At 34.3% G+C, this 20,828-nt stretch overlaps 1 protein-coding gene across 1 annotated transcript in view; it reads right to left on the bottom strand.

Annotated features, from left to right (window-relative positions):
- The window catches only part of LOC113231686 (tachykinin-like peptides receptor 86C), a 102,833-nt gene that overhangs the window by 69,739 nt on the left and 12,266 nt on the right, over positions 1-20,828 (bottom strand). The window contains exon 3 of the mRNA XM_026466147.1: positions 16,332-16,443. Coding sequence (XP_026321932.1) covers positions 16,332-16,443 — 112 coding nt within the window. The remainder of the gene's footprint in view (positions 1-16,331; positions 16,444-20,828) is intronic.

The raw sequence follows: 20,828 nt of genomic DNA, 5'->3' as shown, positions 1-20,828 counted from the left end.
CTTTTTAGCGCGAACCCGACGTCTATTTATTTTTCACACATTTATTCACTTCCGAAAGTTCGCGGATTATAGAATGACAGCGTACTGATGTGATAAACGCCTCCTGTTCAGTGACAACGTCACCGTAGGTTTGCGACTTCAATTTTGTATTTATTTAGATTTCTGTGCTAGTTATCTATGCAGGCGGTCTACTCTCGTTCGCTGCCCGAGATACGTCCGAAACAATTACTGTCAAATAAGTAATACTCGACCAAATCTAAACACAAACAAGTATGAAGCCTCATTCGCATAGTATCTACGTGTTTTAATTTGGTCGAGTATTACTTATTTGATTGGAATTATTTTTGACGGATGTCGGACGGAGAACGAGAGTACAAGGACATATTAGCGACCATGAATTACTGGGTTTAGACATATCATCCAACCTCAACTTTTGTCACTAAATCAAGTCCTTAGCAAAAACTTCTGCCAACAAAACTGGGAGTTATTTTCAGGGTAAGGAAGTACTTCACACTAGAACATGTTTTTAATCTCTATTAAACACTGTTAAGTTCGACCGTGTATGGAGTACAGTGTCACTTCTGAGATGGTCCAGCCCTAATAACTGCCTTGGTGGAATGAAAAGCAAAGATGCCATTGGTACCTATCGTGTGAAATTGAAAATCTCGATTACCGCAAAAAAGTGACCTGCTTGTCAGTTTTCTATAGGACAAATTTCCGGAGATTGCGCATAAAAATTTTATTCACCGTTCCTGCTTCAGTCGACTAGAAAATCCGAAACAATCAATCATTTATGTCATTGCTTACCACCCATTTGCACGAAGCGCGTATCTTTCCTGCTACGCACGTAATGAAATACATTGCGTTTTATGAAAACTGCTATTTATAATTAATTAGCTTAGGATTATATGAAATTGAGGTCAGACATTCGTCCATTTTACATAAAAAATAAATATACACAAAGTTTACACAACATTCCAATCTACGCTAAAGTGATTATTAACCTTAGTGTGTGGTCAGCTGAGGTCCACCGTCCTAATGGTTTCCATGATGACTCTACTTAATTTGGTAGCACAGTTAAATTTCATCGCGATACATTCGATGTCGCGACAAGAGACATGAGAAGATTTGAAACTGAAATGGTGTTCAAAATATAAATCGTGACTGACATAGAACGTGCTGAAAATCAGTCAGTAGTATACATATCACGGACCATCGACGAGACCTAGCCTTCCAACGTATTGTTTTCTAAAGGACAGGTGAAATGTTTACGTCTTCATAGATAATAAACTTCATTTTATAATTTATAATTCCTTGTTTATAAATGAAGATAAACGAAACTTATTTATGCGGTTCATTGTAATTAATACTTACTTTAACAACCATTTTCCGACGTATATATAATAAATGCGATGTTAAGGCAATTATAACCTTCGTTATATGCTATGAATAATAATTTAGTTTATGGGTTAGAACTTGACCAAATTCGCGAGGCCAATCTCCGCTAAAATATCAATGCGCTAGAAACAGTCTGTTTGTTTTGTATAGTTTGCGAGCCTTCGTCATACGAGTATTAAACCATTAGAATACAGAATGTAACCTCTAAATTGTGTTTTATTTTGGATGAAAATGTTATGTGTGCTATCGAATTTATAGAAGTTGTAACTTCAATATTTATGACTGTAAAATTAAAATTCTTATATTACATAAGGGCGTCCCCTTTATAAAAGGTATAAAGCCTTATTCAAACCATACTAGTCATTTAGTCGAATGGTAAATAATTTGGTAACCAAACATCTATCAATTGATCGAAAAACGGTCGCTATCCACAAATGACAGTCGTGTAAGTATCTACTGTGGCAGTGGGCAGAGTATTACAAGATGAACAGGCAATGCTACAAAGCAAATCAACTAATAAAACTTATTGCAATTGTTATTTTGACAGAACTTGTAGAATAAAATAGTGTGCTGAAAGTAATAAATGTATAAATATGAATACGAAAACGGAATAAGGGAAGAGACGAGAAACTAAAGAAGAAGTTATCTTCTCAAAGAAATAGCATTAGAAATTCTTAAAAAATTCTTGGGAACTGAAAATTTCGTTTTCGTTTTTCGCTTTGAAAGTTTCCGCTAAAATACAGTTACTGACAATTCTCTATTTTTTATTCTATTCGAAGGAGAAAATCACATTTCGGCTTGGTAATTCAACTAATTTAGAATTTTTAACAGACATTTATCGATGAACCATTAAAGGAAGTTATGGAAGTGTATAATAAACCAATCATTATTAACAAAAAGAAACTGTTTATTTGCCAACATTACACTAACAACAATCACAATTACTCGTTATGTCATTCGATGTAATGAGTAATTACCATTATGAAGATTGAATGTTATACACGTTGTTTGTGGGTGATATTTTCGGAGACGAGGAATACCCGAGTCATATTCAAACTTTATGTGAATGAACTGGGATGTAAATTGACTAAAAATTTTAATTTAATTAAATATTTTGCTGACTTGTATGTGAGTCGATCGTCAAAATGTTCATTTTGATTAAAATATGTTCAAGTATTACCATGTATACATATAACAAGTCTTGGGAATCAGAATGTTATGATGATAATGATACTTTCCTGGTAATATTTAGTTCAGATGCTTTTTGAAGGTGCTGTCGTCGAACGTATTTATATAAAGTTGAATATGCTTGTCGTGCCTATAATAGCAGTAAAGACTTAAGTTGAAGACCGAAGGTCTCAAACTCATTGCCTCCTGCTGTAGACTTAATTACATAAGGCTGCACCTGCAAAATGACAACTTTCCAGGATCGAGGTTTAATATAGTAGAGAAAACTATGAAGAAAATAAGTGGACAGCTTTTTTATGCTAAAGTAGGGGTTTGAAATTTTAGATATACATAATTTGTTTCATGTATTAATAATGTTTAATAACATTTATCTAAAAATAAATCGAAAAGAAAGTTGAATGGAAACAAGATATAACATAAAGTATATTATATGAATAAGTGAATATTAATCTGATGTATTTGATATTCATTTTAATCTCAACAAATCCAGATACGTTTATTGTATTTTCTAAATCGACATTCACAAGTAGATTTGGAGAGTCACCGGAGGAGAAGCGGGAAAACTGTTTTGCTAAATGAAATGGTTTAGCTATTTACTGTTAAATAACAGTCTCACAAAAAATATATGCTTATGCATATATTTTTTGTGAGACTGATATGGCAACGTGACGGACGCGACGGGTGGTCCCCACACTTTATCTCCTAAAATGTAGGCTCGCGTTGAAATACCTCGCCTTAGCGTTCCGTAGGTACTCATACTGTAAATTTTCGCAACAAATTTCAAAGCTGTGTCTTAATTCCATAGCAGCTTTATCGCTGCTAATGAACTCGACTAAATCACCTGGTTTGTACTTGTTTAGTGTACAAATCATGATGCAGTGAACCGTGGTGGGGGGCGTTTTTTGGAAATATAGAATAAATAGGAAATGAACCTATTTTTCCGAATTTAAATCGATTATATTTGTTTTTTCAAACAAATCAACGTTTTGGGGTCTTTACTGGTCCAATGTCAACCGTGGCCTGGTAACCGTAAAGGACCCGAAACGTTGGTACTGGGTACTTCGATTTTTTGGACCAAATTGTTCTCGAAGGTTGAGAGGGTAGTGCTGTTATCGTTTGGATGCGTTCAGAGTTATTAAAATAATCTGACATGATCCGGTCATAGTTGGAAGGTTGCCATATTAGAAAAGGGAGGGAGAATATTTATGAACGCTGAATGGACGACCTCGACATGAAGGACTTTTCGGTGTTAACGACTTGGAAATTAAAAAAGTGTCAACGACATACAATACAATTTATTTTTTGTTAAATACTTCTTTGTTAAATATTCCTTCGCAATTTTTTTTTGTTCAGTCACAATTGTTTTTTCTTCCTTCCATGTTTATTTTGCATTTCAGTCATACAATTATTTCAGTACATTTTTTATGACACAATTTTTAATATTTCAATTCAATATAAATCTTGCAGTAAGATATAACGCGGATTCTTTATTTATTAATTTATTTATTACATGTTGCTTACAGTCAACCCAAACGCAATAATAAGACTTAAAGCTAAATAAACATACAGTATTAAGTAAATTACAATATTGAATAAAATATGAAAATTGATAAAATTTTAAATACAGTACCACAAACAATGAATTATTACAGATCAAGTTTCATGAAAAGAAAATCATTTCTTATTACATTTTAAACTAGAACATAATACCTATTACATAATACTGCTGTCTCCGGTAAAGTACTCCAGATGGCGTCGTGCGGAAAATACGTCTATAGTAAAACTCATTAATTGGAGCGGAAGAAATGCAACTTAGCCTGTACGCTACTAAACTGAATTACTCCCAAGATATTGAATAACTGACAATGGAGAAAATAGCCGGTAATTAAACTGTTAATAATTATTACCGAAGTAAACAACCCAACACGTACAGCTAGACTTTAGGGAACTAAATACGTTTTCTGTTTCAAACTAGGAGCCAATATCTTAAGCGTGTTGTAATTTTTAACCGAATTCAAAAAAGGAGGAAGTTCTCAACTCGACTGTATTTTTTTGTGTGTATGTTACTCTATTACTCCGGCATTTGTAAGCCGATTTTGATGATTCTTTTTTATTGGAAAGAGGGTACCTTAATGTAGCTCTTATTTAAATTAGAAGAAAATATATCTCCTCTAAGGGTGGCAAACTAGGGCATTCGGTTTCCCGCACTTTCCGGTAACCGATTTCAATAAAACTTGGCAAAAGATATAATTCCACGAATTTTTGAGGTCGGTTTATTTTTTGAAAAAAATTGTAATTAAATTTTTATTGAATTGATATTCAATTATTTTTTGTGTGAAATTACTCCACTACTTTGTTATAATTATTAATATAAAGATCGAACACTCAGAAAAAACGTGAAGTGAATTACACACATCAAAAAAAGTTTGCGATCACTTCGAAAAACTGAAATCTTTTTTGTTACTGTAGATTATATTATGATTTTTTCTTCTTTTTAGATTCTTTATTTAAAAATAAATTAGAACATAAAACAATGACCCCGTTCAATTGTTTTTTCATATAAAAAGGCTTTCAGTCCTAGCTTACGCTCATTCACAAATCTGATTTAGTCAATTATAAGCGATTCAAGATATTTTTCGCGGAAAGTTGTGATTGAAAAAATGCCAAGAGGATTATCAGAGGTTTTACGAGCTAGAATAGTAACTTTGAGGGAAGAAAGATACACCACGAGAGTGATAGCACGCAGACTTGCTATATCCCAATCCTGTGTCGTGGCTACGTTGCAGAGGTATCACGGAATGGGGAATTTAGCTGACCGACCCCGCAGCGGTCGCCCAACTGTTTTGACAGCTGCCCAAAAGCGCTATATTAGATTGCTGGCAGCCCGTGATCCAACAATCAACGCCACTAAAATAAAAGCAGAAGTCAGGGCCGCCTCTGGGCTTGAAGTTAGCACGCAGACAGTTCACAATTGCTTGCACCAGACTGGATTACGAGCACGGAGGTCTTGGCGAGCTCCGCTCAATTCCCGGTAACGTCAACAACGAAGATTGCAGTGGCCTAGACTTCGGCAAAATGAAGAAGGTGAGGACGAAAACATTTGGCAAAACTGTCTCTTCGTTGACGAATCCCGAATCAGCACTCATCCAGATAACCGACGTGTCCGTGTCTGGAGAAGACCAGGCGACCGTGAAAGACAAAGAACTGCCACTGGAACAGTTCAGCAAGGCGGAAAATCGGTGTCCTTTTGGGGTGGCATTGTGATTGGAGCTAGAACGCCTTTGATCCCGTATCGGGGCTTCATGATAGCAGACATGTACAAAGCAGTTGCTATTGATGATATCGTCAGACCATTCCGAGTAAACCATGGGCACCAATTTGTACTGGTCGATGATAATGCGCCCGCACATCGAGCTCAACGAGTCAATGCTGCTCTTCAAGAATACGATATCACACGATTAGACTGGCCTGCCGGCTCGCCCGACTTAAACCCAATAGAGCACGCGTGGGATGCTCTTAAACGAGCAGTATGGAACCGTGAGCCACGTCCCCAGACAGTTCCAGAGCTCAGGGAAGCCGCTATTGAAGAATGGGATAGGTTACCCCAGGAAATGCTGGATAACTCCTCTTCCTGGAAAATTCCTCTTCCCCCCGGACCTCTGTCAAGAGTAGACGTCTCAGTGACCTTACGAATTTTATATTTGTTAATTTGTAAAAATAAATTCGCATAAAATCGCCAGTGATACTAAGCGCGCAGAAACAACAAGTTACCATACAAACACCTGTTACCAATCACGTGAGGGAACTACGTACAATACTTCGCTTCTTCAAACTACACTACAGGACTGGTGAGCAGGAGGAATATTTAATCTCTATTATCTAAGTCCCTGGTGCGAGCAGAACAACGTCATTTTCACTACCCAGTAAGGTGCAGCCTAACAATAGTTATTTCGCAAAGGGTCTAATTATAGTGGACGGAAAGAGAATTTGTACCAAATCGTCGATCGCGGCCACTTTACTGGGACCCCTGAGCGCCCCGCGTCTGGGTTTGAATGTGTGCTTCGCACGTACTGAGACCTACCTACCCGACTAGTTCTTGTTCGTTAACTTTGTCAGGGTGGTGTGAGTGTGCGCATTAGCACTGAATGCGTGAGTGTGACAGGTGATTGCTTACTATATCTTATAACTCCACCGCTTTTCTGTCGCCCTGGTACAACGACAACCACTGAGCGCTCAATATGAATGACTCGCTGAATAAATCGCTCTCTGACTCAGAGTGTCATTACAACACGCAGTGCACGGCTCCGCCAAACTTTATTTCTTCGCGACCTAAGAGAAGAAGGGATGACGAGTTCAAGCACGAATTGGAGGATTTCAGGGCTGAGATGAAAGCAATGATCACTTCTCTCCTGACAGACCAATCTAAGGAATTAAAAAAAATTTCTACAGCCCAAAGAGAAATACAAGACACAAACCTAAACATTGAAAAATCTATTCAATTTCTTACGACACAGAATGAGAAGCTTCAAAACAAAATTGAAGTATTAGAGAAACAGTCAAAAGAAGACAAAAGTTATATAAATTTATTGGAGGTCAAAATAGAAGATCTTCAAAGAGAACAACGTAAATCGAATCTGGAAATCAAAAATGTGCCAAAGCAACCAAATGAAACTAAAGAGGACCTATTGAAGATGGTTGTATGCCTGTTTAAAAATGTTGGTGCTACCGTACAAGAGTCACTTATTTCGGATATCTACCGTATACGCGGTAAAAAAGAAAATATACAAAACTCACCCATTGTTATCGAAACCAACTCAACTATTTTGAAAACAAATATCCTAAAATTGTGTAAAGCTTTCAATAATACACACAAGACCAAGCTATGCGCTAAACACATGGGTTGTAGATTATCTGAAGAAACTCCGATCTTCGTATCCGAACATCTGACTGCCAAAGGTTCGAGACTACATTTTCTTGCACGAGACCTTGCGAAGTCCAAGAACTATACCTACTGCTGGACAGCCTATGGAAAAATCTATGTGAGAAAAGATAATAATTCACCAGTTATCCCTATTGTCTGCGAAGCTCAGGTTCACCACCTAATACAAATATGACTAGATCATTTTCCATTTTGCATTGTACCTGGATTCCTGGTGATTTTGTTTTTGTCTTTGTTTTTATTTTTGCTTTCAACTTACTTCCTTGTGTTTCACCTATATAAATATTACTACACACACATTACACATTACACTGAATACGACTGTCGACCAACTACCTCATACATTCACACATACACATGTCTTACACTTATTTTTAAACAATTTCACATCGACATATTCAATAAGACTTACTCACTGTTTATACAAATACTTAAAATAACCCCATCTTTAAACGTAAATCATAAAAATAATATTTTCTGGTATGGATAATACATTAATAAATCAAAATGAATTAGATGCTTCTGCCATGGCAAATTCTTTTCAATGTAATGTAGACGATTTAACTAAACATGTAAAAATTAAAGGAAATGACTTAACGGTGATTACACAGAATATAAGAAGTATCTATCGTAATTTCGATGACCTGCAAATTGCACTCTCAACACTGAATTTCAATACAGATATAATTATACTTACCGAATGTAGGTTGGATAAAGATAAACCAATACCCTTGCTTAAAGGCTACTCATCTAGTCTAACAGCTAATCTCCTTAATCAAAATGATGGTGTTGTGGCGTATATTCGTAATACAGTGAAATTTCTTGTAACAGAACCAATTTTAGTCCACGCATCATGTTTACAAATTGAATTGCATGGCTCAATCATTTTGGGAGTATATCGATCGCCCTCAATTCGCAATGCCGACGATTTCATTACCTCATTAAGTGCACATATAAACACATTAAATAAACATAAAGATCTTATTATTACTGGTGATATAAACATAAATATCTCCCATAGAATACTTGACAATACATACGAAAGAAATAATAAAACGAATTACCTCGATATGCTAGCTATGCACGGCCTTGCCGCGGGGCACCATTTTCCCACCAGAAAGAATAACTGTATTGACCATTTTTTGTTAAAACTCACTAATAAATCTATATCTGCTCATATAGCTGTTTTCGATACAACTATAACGGACCATCACATGCTACTATTAGTGTTGGCTAATCAAAAACCTAAATTTATCGCTCAGAAAACTAAAACAATCATTGACTATAAGGAGGCTGTACTTAGTTTAGCTACAAAAAACCTTCCAGATTTACTTTATAGTGAAGATCCTGACTATGTAATCGATACATTAATCTATAAGATGAAATTAGCTCTTGGGGAAAATTGTAAAATAATAAATATTCCTAAAAATAAAAGATGCCTTAAACCTTGGATAACTACTGGAATTTTGGCCTGTATTAGAAATAGAAATAAAATGCAATACAATCTAAAACTTAACCCATATGATGAAATTTTGAAGACTGCGTTTAAACGGTACAGAAATCACTGCAATAATATAATTAAAAAACAAAAACGCTTATATGATCGTACTCAAATTGCTAACTCCCTAAATAACCCTAAAAAATTTTGGTATGCTGTTAAAGATATTGCAAATATTAACCTAACGAAAACGGACAATTGTATACTATTAAATTCCAAATCAAGCCCCAGTGAATCGGTTGCAAACGTAAATGAGTTCTTTGCTAATATAGGAAAAAAACTTGCAGAGTCAATCACCCCGCCAGTTGGTGGCGACGTATTATCTACTCCAACGGTCCCACCACCGATACAATCATTCGGCTTGTTAGGTGTTTCCCCACAAGAGGTACAGACTGTTCTTATGTCCCTTAAATCGAACAGTTCCCCAGGCTGGGACAATATTACAAACAGTTTTCTGAAACTAGCCAAATTCCACATAATTCCTGTAATAACACATCTTGTAAATCTGTGCTTCACCCTTGGTGTTGTCCCCTCTGCCCTAAAGTTAGCTACTGTAACTCCAGTGTACAAGGGTGGTGTTAAAAGCAACGTTACCAACTATAGACCAATCTCTGTTCTTTCGTCTATCTCTAAAATATTGGAAAAACTTTTAAATACTAGACTCCTTGCCTACCTCGAAAAATTTAGCATATTATCTCTTAGCCAGTTCGGGTTCAGAAAAGGAAAATCCACCGAAGACGCAGTCGAAGCACTAACAAAGCAAATTGTAAATCACGTGGACCGCGGTGACAAATGCTTGACTGTTTTTTTGGACCTTAGGAAGGCTTTTGATACCGTTTCAGTTACCACTCTTTTACTTAAGCTTGAGAGGATAGGTGTTAGGGGTGTTCCTTTGGATTTGTTGAGGAGTTACTTGAGCGGCAGGAAACAACGAGTAAAAATAGACAATTACGTAAGCGATTACACTGATGTAACCTTTGGCGTTCCACAGGGCAGTGTGTTGGGTCCAACCCTCTTCTTAATTTATCTAAATGACCTCTGTAACATGAGTCTTGGTAACGCCTCTGTCATCTCTTATGCTGATGATACCGCTCTTATCTTTTATGCAGCTACCTGGAATAAACTTCAGAGTGTAACCGAGAAGGGACTTGCTACTGTCTGTTGCTGGCTGAGGGATAATTTGTTGACCCTAAACAACGACAAAACAAACTTTATATGTTTTTCTAAATGTATTAGTTCACAGCCAGCGAGTAATTTTGTAATTAAAACTCATTGCTGTGAACCCGGACGACGTGATCCCTGTACATGCCCACACATTGAAAAACTATCATCCACTAGATACCTTGGCATCATTATAGACCAAAGATTATCATGGTTTCAACAAATTGACGCAGTTTCTAATAGGATCAGAAAACTCACGTGGATCTTCAAAAGTCTAAGACATGTACTTCCGGCGTACCTTCTTAGAAGAGTGTACATTGTACTGGCGCAGTCCATAATAACCTATTGTATCCCCATATGGGGTGGAGCTGTAAAGACCCATTTTATTGATGTTGAAAGAGCTCAACGTTCTTTGCTGAAGGTAATACATTTTAAGAAGTATAGCTTCCCAACCGACCGTTTGTACTCCATTAGTGATGTGCTCTCTGTGAGAAAACTATACATCCTTCTTGCGACCTTAAAATTTCACAAACAGTTGCCATACAGCGAAAATAACCAGAAAAATCGTAGAACTTTCAGAGTATCTCATCGCACAAATAGTACCTTCGCTAGTAGACAAAATGAAAAACAGGCCTCTCATTTATTTAATCAACTTAATAAGCATTTAAATATATATCCTCAAAACTCATATAATTGTAAACATACTCTTATTGATTATCTTAAAACGCTTAATTATGAACAAACTGAAACATTAATGAAATTCATCACGTGACAATATGCACACGCACTCGGACATCAGTAGCCGCAAACACTGAAACATACACACTCACACGCTCGCATAAATACACTCATACACATGCACACATACACACACATACACACACACACGCTCACATACGACACACACACATTTTTAATAAGTTCCTTCTAACCCGTAATTGGTAAAGTTGGAGAATTCAAACCTAAATAGTAAAATAAACAAGTACCCATTTGTACCAACTAACATTAACAACTAAGCATTTGTTTTTTTTTTAAATTACTAACCAATTTCTAATTGTAATTTTAAAAATTGTATCTGAAGTTCTATTTATGGAAGAGCGGAGTCCTCTGACACAGGTACATTTTACTTACTAGAGGGCTCCAACCATGTTCATTGTACTATAATTTTTGAAATGCAATAAAGATTTTTATTATTATTATTATTACTTGATCCTCAGCATGCCCAGGAGGATCTTCGCATGTATTCGAGGCAGGGGAGGAGTTATTTTATATTGAATTCACACCTTTTAATAATAAATTGTTGTTTAAGTTTAATTAAACAGTCTTTTTCTTTCTATGAAATTTCTATCACTATTACATTATGATTAATGGCTCAATTTTTTAAAATAAATAATAAAAAATAGTTTTATATTTTAATTTCAAACAGGGTATTCCTATTTAAAGAAAGCATACAACATAGATTTTTTCTTGATAAAGTTAAATTTAAAGAATTATAGGAGCTTATGCTATTGATCGCAAACTTTTTTTGATGTGTGTAAGTACAATTAAGAAAGTGAATTAAGTATAGTAAAGTTGTAATTACTTTACTATACTTAATTCACTCGAATACTTAAATAATAAAAATTGCCAACGAAAATAGGTAGAGAAAACTAACCTGAAAATCGAATACGCTATCAAATGAAGATTTTTTTTTAAATAATTGTAATTGGTTTCAAAAGTAATACCAGTCCTTTTGATATATAAACCTGTTTGCGTCATGGCCCAATTCAATAAAAAATAAGAATATACCTAATAGTAGGTACATAGGTACACTTTTATATTTTCGCGTTGAGTTGTACTAACTTGTTAAAAAAAGAATAAACGCAAATAAATAAAAATACGATGTTCAATCGCAATATTAAAGTATATTGTGTATGTTATGCTCTTCTCTAGTAGGCGCGTTCCGAGTGTGAGTATTCAGTGTCCTATTCCGATGACTGACAAATGCAAATTCTTGGGTTTTACGTTGGATCCTGCTTTGAATTGGAAACATCACGTAGACTCGCTATGTGACAAGCTGAGTGGTGCGGTGTTTGCTCTGCGTAAACTAAAACCGTCGGTGTCTTGTAATGCGTTGAGGCAGGCGTACGTTGCACACTTCCACTCAATTATGAATTATGGTTTTATTCTATGGGGCAATTCGACAGACGCTGACAGGATAATACGTATACAAAAGCGAGCGTTACGAACCATGGTCGGCATAACTCAGAGGCAGTACTGCAAGGCGCTGTATGATGTACCCTTAACAAGTAATATGTTTTTGAGGTCATTGACACACACAGAGGACACACAGAGGTGATGGGTGGGTGCCTCGGTCGCGAAGGACAACTCCGATCAGTAGCGCGTCGCATTGCACTACATAAGAAAAACCCGCGAGTTATAGGACCTACCTACTATGAGCACCTACCTGCCGAACTAAAAAACGAATGTTGTGAAGAAACGTTCAGGTGCAGACTGAAGAATCGTTTATTGGAAAAGTCTCTTTACTCAGTAACAGTGTACACTCAAAGTACTTAATAAATAATTAAATTATTATATTTATTAATGAATTTGAAATTTACCGTATTATTATACTTTAATATACATTTATTAGTTATTAAGAATCCATATTGACATTTATTGTTTATTGTTTATTGTATTTATTACATTTAAAAGTATTAAAAAACAAAACATTCCAGTATAACATAAACTTAACTAAGTTTTTCTGTATACCGCTCATTCGTCGTACAAAAATATTTCTATGTGTAGTGTGCGCGTTCGTACTCCTTCGTGTTGACATTTCGTGGTGTGCGTGAGTTCGGTAATATAGGGTGTCAATAAACTTAAAATTTTGTACATCCTACTGTTGAACACGTATATAATATACTAATTCTAATATAATATAATATAATACAATACAATATAAAATAATATGTAATAAAAACTTTTTCGTAAGTATTATATGGAGTTAGTATGCATAATATTGTTAATTAAAGTTGAATAGTATAATATTTATTACATATTAATATAGTTACTTTTAATATACATTATCATTATTATATATATTATTACGTATTTTTTTCTAAAAAGTATTTTGTAAATCTAGGTTTGATATTTTTATAATTTAATGATACGTTTATTTCTTCAGGAATTTCGTTGATTAAACAAGGTATTATATGTTTTAAACTATTTTTACCATAATTATTTCGATAAGGTGGTATCTTCAATTTATTATTATAGACATTTCGCGTCTTTATTTCACCACTGTAGGTAGTTTGTAAACTTTTATCAAAAAAGTGTTCAACTAGTAGCATGTATTTTAATTTTTCATGTATAGGGAGTAATTTACAGTGATGGAACAGATCGCGGTAATCGTCCTTGTATTTCAATTTAATTTTAGCGGGTACTATAGTTTTTAATATTCTTAATTGCATATCGTAAATTTTATCGAGGTGACTTTTACAAGTTCGGCCGTAGCTGGTAAGCCCATATCCGATGATCGATTCCCCGAGTGATATGTACAGGTTGCGCAAAGTAGGGTAAGGTACTTTATTTTTTATTATTGTAAATTTCGCAAGAATAGATTTTAATTTATTACAAACCGTATCTATATGTTCTTTCCATTTCATGCGATTATCTATTACAAGTCCTAGATAAATTTGACTATCCACTAGTGCTATGCAAGGGCATGTGCATGATCGTGGAGTTTGGATTTGGATTTTCATTTAATAGTTTCATTAATTATGTTGATTTGTATATGTACACTCATTGTGTACTTATGACTTACTATCATATAATTATTTCTTCATTATTTTGTAAGCTGACGCTCACTTTTTATAAGGTAAATACAGTCAGAGACAAGAGAAAAAAGTTTTGAAATCAAATATTCGTTTATTGAGCACTTGTAAAATTTTGTCAGACTTGTTGAAAGATTATATTGTCTTTAATTTAACACTTTTCCTAATCTACGGCTCGCATTCTATATATAATACTTAGATTTTGTTTATAATGTCTGGCAATAAAATATTAAGTATTTTATACATTGCTTAAAAAAGCCCGGTATTGTATAGAATGACGAGGTATTCTATGCAATCACTTAATTATACAACACATACATTGCCGTTAACATATATACCTACTTTGATTGTAAATAGGAGCACTAAACCGTGATGACAGAGAAGCACCAAAAGTAATTTCATTATTATTACAATATGGCTTATTCAGACGCTTTACAAATCAATACTTCCATTCAGAAGAATCACTTCACACAAACCTTTCACAGATATGCCATTTTTGGAAATTGTAAAGGTTTCACTTGAACAATCTTTTGTTTCGACTTCAGACGCCCAAGACGTCAATCAAGTTGTATCGGCACAGCTTCATTTCTTTCAAGTTTTTAACTATTGAAAAGTCCTTCAGAAAATTTGTGTTATTTCAAGTTTTTAAATAACTTCAGTCTGAAAGCCTAAGTAAAACGGTACCCGCGATGCTTACATCGAGGCTATTAATTTATATTCTTGGTACATACCAAACACCTGAGTGACGTCTGACGATCTCCGTTTATTGTTTTCTTTATATTTGATAATGTGAATAATTCGTGGAATTCGTCTCCCTTCTTTTTTATTTTTTTTGTTTAATTACTGTTTGTAAGTTAATAATTTGTTGTCCATTTCAAGCCACGTAAGAAATGGTCTTATAAAACACTATGCAGTCTTTGTAGTGAATACGGGCATGTATTAAGAGATTGACGGGATTGGAGCAGGCGGAGGGCCAAACTCTCTGCCTACCCCTGTGGGAGACGGGCGTGATGATATATGTATATATAGTAAATATTTTTCAAAATAAATAAAACAGTTACTGCGCTTTAGTGCTGGAGCTTAATGCCTTGAAATGTCGAATTTCATTTAAGCAAATACGGTAAGTTTTTGTACCACTCAGACGCAAGTAGAATTGAGAATATTTTGATAACTTTAATCAAAGATTTTATAAACTTTGACTTTAATTAACTGAATTGCTTCATTTTCTACAAGCTCCTGAAGAGGAAGCAGTTTAGTATTTATACAAGATATAAACTCAATTTTAAGCAGCATGCAATGAAAATGGTTCACAGTGTCAAATGTCAAACTTGATATACTCTTGATAGTACATTGTGTATGGTTAATGATAAATGGAGTTTTTACAGTATGTACTATATAAATATACAAAAGGTGCTTATTATAACCTATAACCTATAATATACAACTATAAATACTATAAATATAATAGTATAACCTTCGGTTTTCGCCTGGGCGCATGTGCCACTGAGTCTGTTTGGATGATGTGCAGTTTATGTGTTTGGATTATTGCAGAGGCGGGGAAGTAAGGGATTGCCAGACGAAATGAGTTACCTACAGTTATTTTACACGAGTCAGGCAATCCCCGTTCCCGCTAAGTATATACAGTGCTTTTCTCTAAAATGCGAGGAAACAATGCATGTCAAGTAAAACGAGTTTACCATGACAAATGTTGCTTCTTGTTTTAAATTAGGTGGAGTACACTTCAGTTCACTACTGTATGTTTGCTCTTCTCACTAGAATTTTCACCAAGAAAACAAAAATTACAAAATAAAAAATATAAAAAGTATCAAAAAAGAACTTCAAAATATTTTTGAAAGTATGAGGTGCAGGTCTGTATACACATAATGAAACGCAAAATAAGTAATACCATAGATTTTTTTAATTCTCGCAATCACATGACATTGATGCCATTGAGCAGTTGACTAACAATTTTACTTTAATCTGTTTGCTTATAGTAGATATTTAAAAGTCTAGAGTAGCGGACAGTAACGGACTCCCATACTTATTTTGACTTAAAGGATGTGATGCTGATAATAGTGAAGTTGGCAGAAAATAGAAAAGTTTTATTAATCTCAAAGTTTTATTACGTGATGTGAAGATCCCTGAGAACTGGCAGCACAAGTTTGAGGTAAGCACGAGTAGAAAAACTTTGGCCTATTAGCTACCAAAGCGCCACGGGAAAAAGCTATATTTTAGAAGAAAGAGTCACATCTCTTCTCTGGTCGGCTTTAGCAGCTAATAGGCTTTATACCTTCTGCACTACTATAGAAGCTAAATAAAATGAGAAAGTTACCTGTGTAACATGTAGATGAAGTTGAAGAGACAGTTCAAGGACGCCATCATCAGATCAGCGAAGGAAAGGTTCACTAAGAAGTAGTTGGTTACAGTCCGCATTCGCCTGTGTGCTGTGAAAAAATAATTTATTTTAAAAAGATTTCTAAATAAGGGGTACAAATAGACGGGTTCTTGTTATGTGTGTGATTTATAAATTACTTTTTAAAGTAAAATAACAAGAACAAACCCGGTACCAATATGAATAAATTTCTAGTAAGTAGATGCCAAAAATAACATTTTAACACACTCCTCGCCGGGGTGGGTCACAATGTCCGCCACCTAATTCTAACTATTGGGGCCGTGGGGGGTCAAAATGACACACATACACACATTGCAGGTGACAAACGCTACGTATTTAGCCATACATCACGACATGTGAACGAACTTCTGTTGCCGCTTGGCTTTTAGTATTTTTGAAGGCATGCCTACTAATCTGGACTTCGAAGAAAAAAAGATTTCAAATAAAAAAATTCACATTAGTTTCAAATTTAAAATGTCAATCTAAAATTAAAACAGACGTATATCAGTTAACAGAAAAAACAGACGTATATCAGTTTTAGATAAATATTCGTCGAACACTACCTGTACGTAACCTGCCCGTAATTGTGACCGGTGTGAGCTAAACATTAACCTTATTTCGTTTAGGCTTTGCTGGGTTGAAATGCCTGGCACTAAAAAAAATCCCAAATTAAGGCCAACTAATGAAATATCTCGAAAATATATTATATAGGAATGAGAGCAAAAACAATAATACAAGCCAATATCAAATGCTAGCCGGTGACAAACGTGTTAATATTATTCCCACAGACCACATAAATACTAGTAAATTATTCCCGTAATATTTACATTATGGAGTGTGTATATTTTCGGATACTCTGAGTACGGGTTTTAATGCTAATCAAGAAAACAAATAAACGAAAATTTTCATTTCATTATCAAAACAATACCAAGTTAATAAACAATAAAAATAAACAATTCATGCGTAATTAGGAATGGAAATTGAATTAATACAACGATACAAGAGAGTTCCCAAACAATTACTATACATTTCGGCCTTACATATATTATATGCTTTATTTATTTTATAACTTTTCTTGTTTGTATGGCCATATACCAGGATGATTTATCCAAAGGGATCTCTACACCAGGGAACAAAATAAAGTGAAATATATTCACCCGCTATGGTGAATCCAATTACAATATCGCCACCAAAATTGTATTTTTCTTCGGGTAGTATCGATTAAATGAAATCGATTCCATTTCTACTAAGTAAATATTGCTAAGTTATACATTACATTATATATACATTACCTACTCATAAAGGTTAAGCAATATTTGCCAGCGCCTCAGACAACACCGCACCGTGTACATTTTAAAGGCGCGTGGACATATGTCATTTAGCATGTCAATAGCGATCATTCACCGGTTCTTACCATTGTATACGTTATTTGTGAAAACGATGATGCTCTATAATGATTAAAGTAACGTGCGAAATTATTATCGTTACTGTGTTGTGGTAAAAATCACCTGGACTGTAAACTTTGAAACGGTTTGATAGTAATTAAATTTAATGAAATATTTTGCCTTTATTTTTTCAATGAATATATGACAAAAAACAATATAAAAACTAAGGAAAATCGCCCCTTTTACAATCCGATCTGTGTCATCTTAATAAGTATAATATAGTAATATAATATAAGTCGTATTATTTCTGGCAAAATACACAAAGCAAATCAATATTAAAATTATAAAAGAACAAAACAACAACAAAATTGAAACCTGAATGTTTTTAAACTCGAGCGAATGCAAACGTGACACAGTATGTTTAGTAAATGTAAAACAAAATTACAATCAGTGACGAGCTTCTGGTGACAAAAGTGGGTAAAAAAACGGGAGAAGTTAAAATTTGGCCTTTTTGGAAAATACGTACGTACGAACGTATTTTTTTATGGAATTGATTGAAAATTGACACATTTTGTATTTTTAAATACAATTTATATGTATATATATATTTAAATATATATATAATTTATGAATAAAAATAAATAAATATTATGAAGAAACTAAATTATACTTGTTATACTATTACATATTTGTTAAAAAATAGTTTATGTGAGGTTGTATATTATTGTAATTCAATTCACATAATTATGTTGAGATGCAACGGAAGTTTTAAATAGTTGATATACTTCTTTGTTCTTCTGGGCACTTTACAATTGTGTACAAACTAACTTTATTTTTGTTATATTCTTATATTTAATACAGCCAATTATAATTATAAAGATATGATATTAACAACGGGTAAATTCACAAAGTAATATGATCCAATTTGCCATTTTATTACCGACTTCAAAAAAATTTCTTCTTCTTCTTCTTCAATTCGAACTTCGAAATACACTTAAATTTTTAACCGACTTCAAAAAAAGGAAATTCTCAATTCGACTGTATGTTGTTTTTTTTTTGGTATGTATGTTTTGCGATAACTCCGGTATTTGTAAACTGATTTCATCATGATTCTTTTTTTTTTGTTGGAAAGGGGGTGCTTTCATAGTGGTCCCATTTCATTTTGAAGAAAACCATCCTTATTTTCGAAGAAAGAAGATTCATTTTTATAAATAGCGCCTAAATTTTACTTAAGGAGCAATTATTTTAATGGTTGATTTTGCTATTTCTCCAATTCAAGGCGTTTTTCTCTCAATATACTTTGAGTAGTGAGAACCGATTTTTATTATCTCCAGTGTCAAGTCCTGTATAGTGGTGAAGTAGGGGATATTTCAATAAAACTTTGCAAATAGACATAATTCCACGTACTTTTGAGGTCGGTTTTTTTAGTACTTTATACTGAGATTATTTAAGTTATGTTATTGAGTTTTAAAATGTATCTCGACCGATGTTAAAATTGCCACAGATGTATTTATTGAGTATATTTATATTTAGCGATCGGCTGCTGGCGAATTGTGCTTTGGGATAAAATTTGGGTGAACGATCGCTATTGACGTGCTAAATGGCACAAAGTTATAGATATTATTTTGTGGTATGGAATGACACATTGTGTGGTGGCTTGCATTGAGAGAGGTAATGACGTTTTAACGTCTTATCTCGTTGACAGTAGTTTATTGAACCTTTCTTTATCGTAGCACCATCAGACAGTTCTATTGATGGTGCTAAGGTGTTTTTTTTTGCCATTGTCCCATTAATGGTATAGTGGAATTATTTTTTGCTTTCGTTCGAATAAAAATTCATGCAAATAATAAGGAAAATTAATCATTCGATAAACATGAAAGCGTTAGAAGAAGCGTTAGAAATTCACACCATATCAGCTCTTGATAATAAAAAAATTTGGTTAAATATATTATTTTCTTACTTTACAAAACAATAATAAGGTGTATTATTAGTCTTACTTAAAACTTATGAACTGTATTATTTGCATACGCTACGTATACCTTCGCATTTAAAATGTATTTTTTTTATAATAGTAACCTGTGACCTATCCGTTACGGCTGCAATGTCACTCAAAGCTTTAAATCACAAACATCAGAGGAGTACCGCCACCGAGCCCGTCACTCAGAGGCTTAAGTTGAAGAGTCCCATGTGCCAGTAATTTCATCAGCACCCTTAAGCCTTCGTTCACACGGCAACGTCCTGCACGTTTTTTTACGTATTCCATTATAAACGGATAGACAGCGGAGTGTTCACACGATATATTTTCATGCGTTTAAAAGGCGGATAGCCGCAGTATTCACACAGCAATCGCACTGACAACACGTATGTGATGGATCCACGCTTTGTTGCACTTTTATATTGGTGTAGAAGAACAGAAGGTATTGGGTTCACCCAATGAATCAAGAAGCAGTGCGTACAAGTACATTTGAATAATTGTACGAATATCTAAAAAAAGTTGAATAATTAATGGGCTTTTGTTCCAATAAAGATATCAATAAATCGTTTTCCACTGAAGATTCGCCGGTCATTTTGTATTAATAAAATTATGCGTGCTCTCCTTCCAAAAAAGACTCCTTATGTATAGACCTACATAAAAAGTATTTTCAAAATCGGTCCGCAATTGATGAAGACATCGATAAATGCACGGACATGCCTATGAAATTTGAGTATTTCTTTCGATTTCTATAGGATCTCCTCATCAGATTCTAACTTAGTGACAATGGGATCACCACGAGAGTGCACCCTTTCAAACAAAAAAAGAATTTTCAAAATCGGTTTACAAATAACGGAGTAATTTGAAAACATACATGAAATATACATACAGCCGAACGTATAACCTCCTCCTTTTTTAAAGTCGGTTAAAATGTACGCCTTCGCACCGTGTGAAAGACGCATTAAACTCAAATTCAAATTCAAAATAATCTTTATTTCATAGGTAAGCATTATTACACTTGAAATCGTCACATTGGTTAAACTCTACCGCTCATTCGTAAGGCAGATTCCCCTGAGAAGA

Source organism: Hyposmocoma kahamanoa, unplaced genomic scaffold (assembly GCF_003589595.1).
Source record: "Hyposmocoma kahamanoa isolate Upper Pololo Valley unplaced genomic scaffold, ASM358959v1 66, whole genome shotgun sequence".
In the NCBI taxonomy this organism is placed as follows: Eukaryota; Metazoa; Arthropoda; class Insecta; order Lepidoptera; family Cosmopterigidae; genus Hyposmocoma; species Hyposmocoma kahamanoa.
The sequence above is the reverse complement of the archived record's forward strand: the minus strand, read 5'-3'. Positions and strand labels throughout refer to the sequence as shown.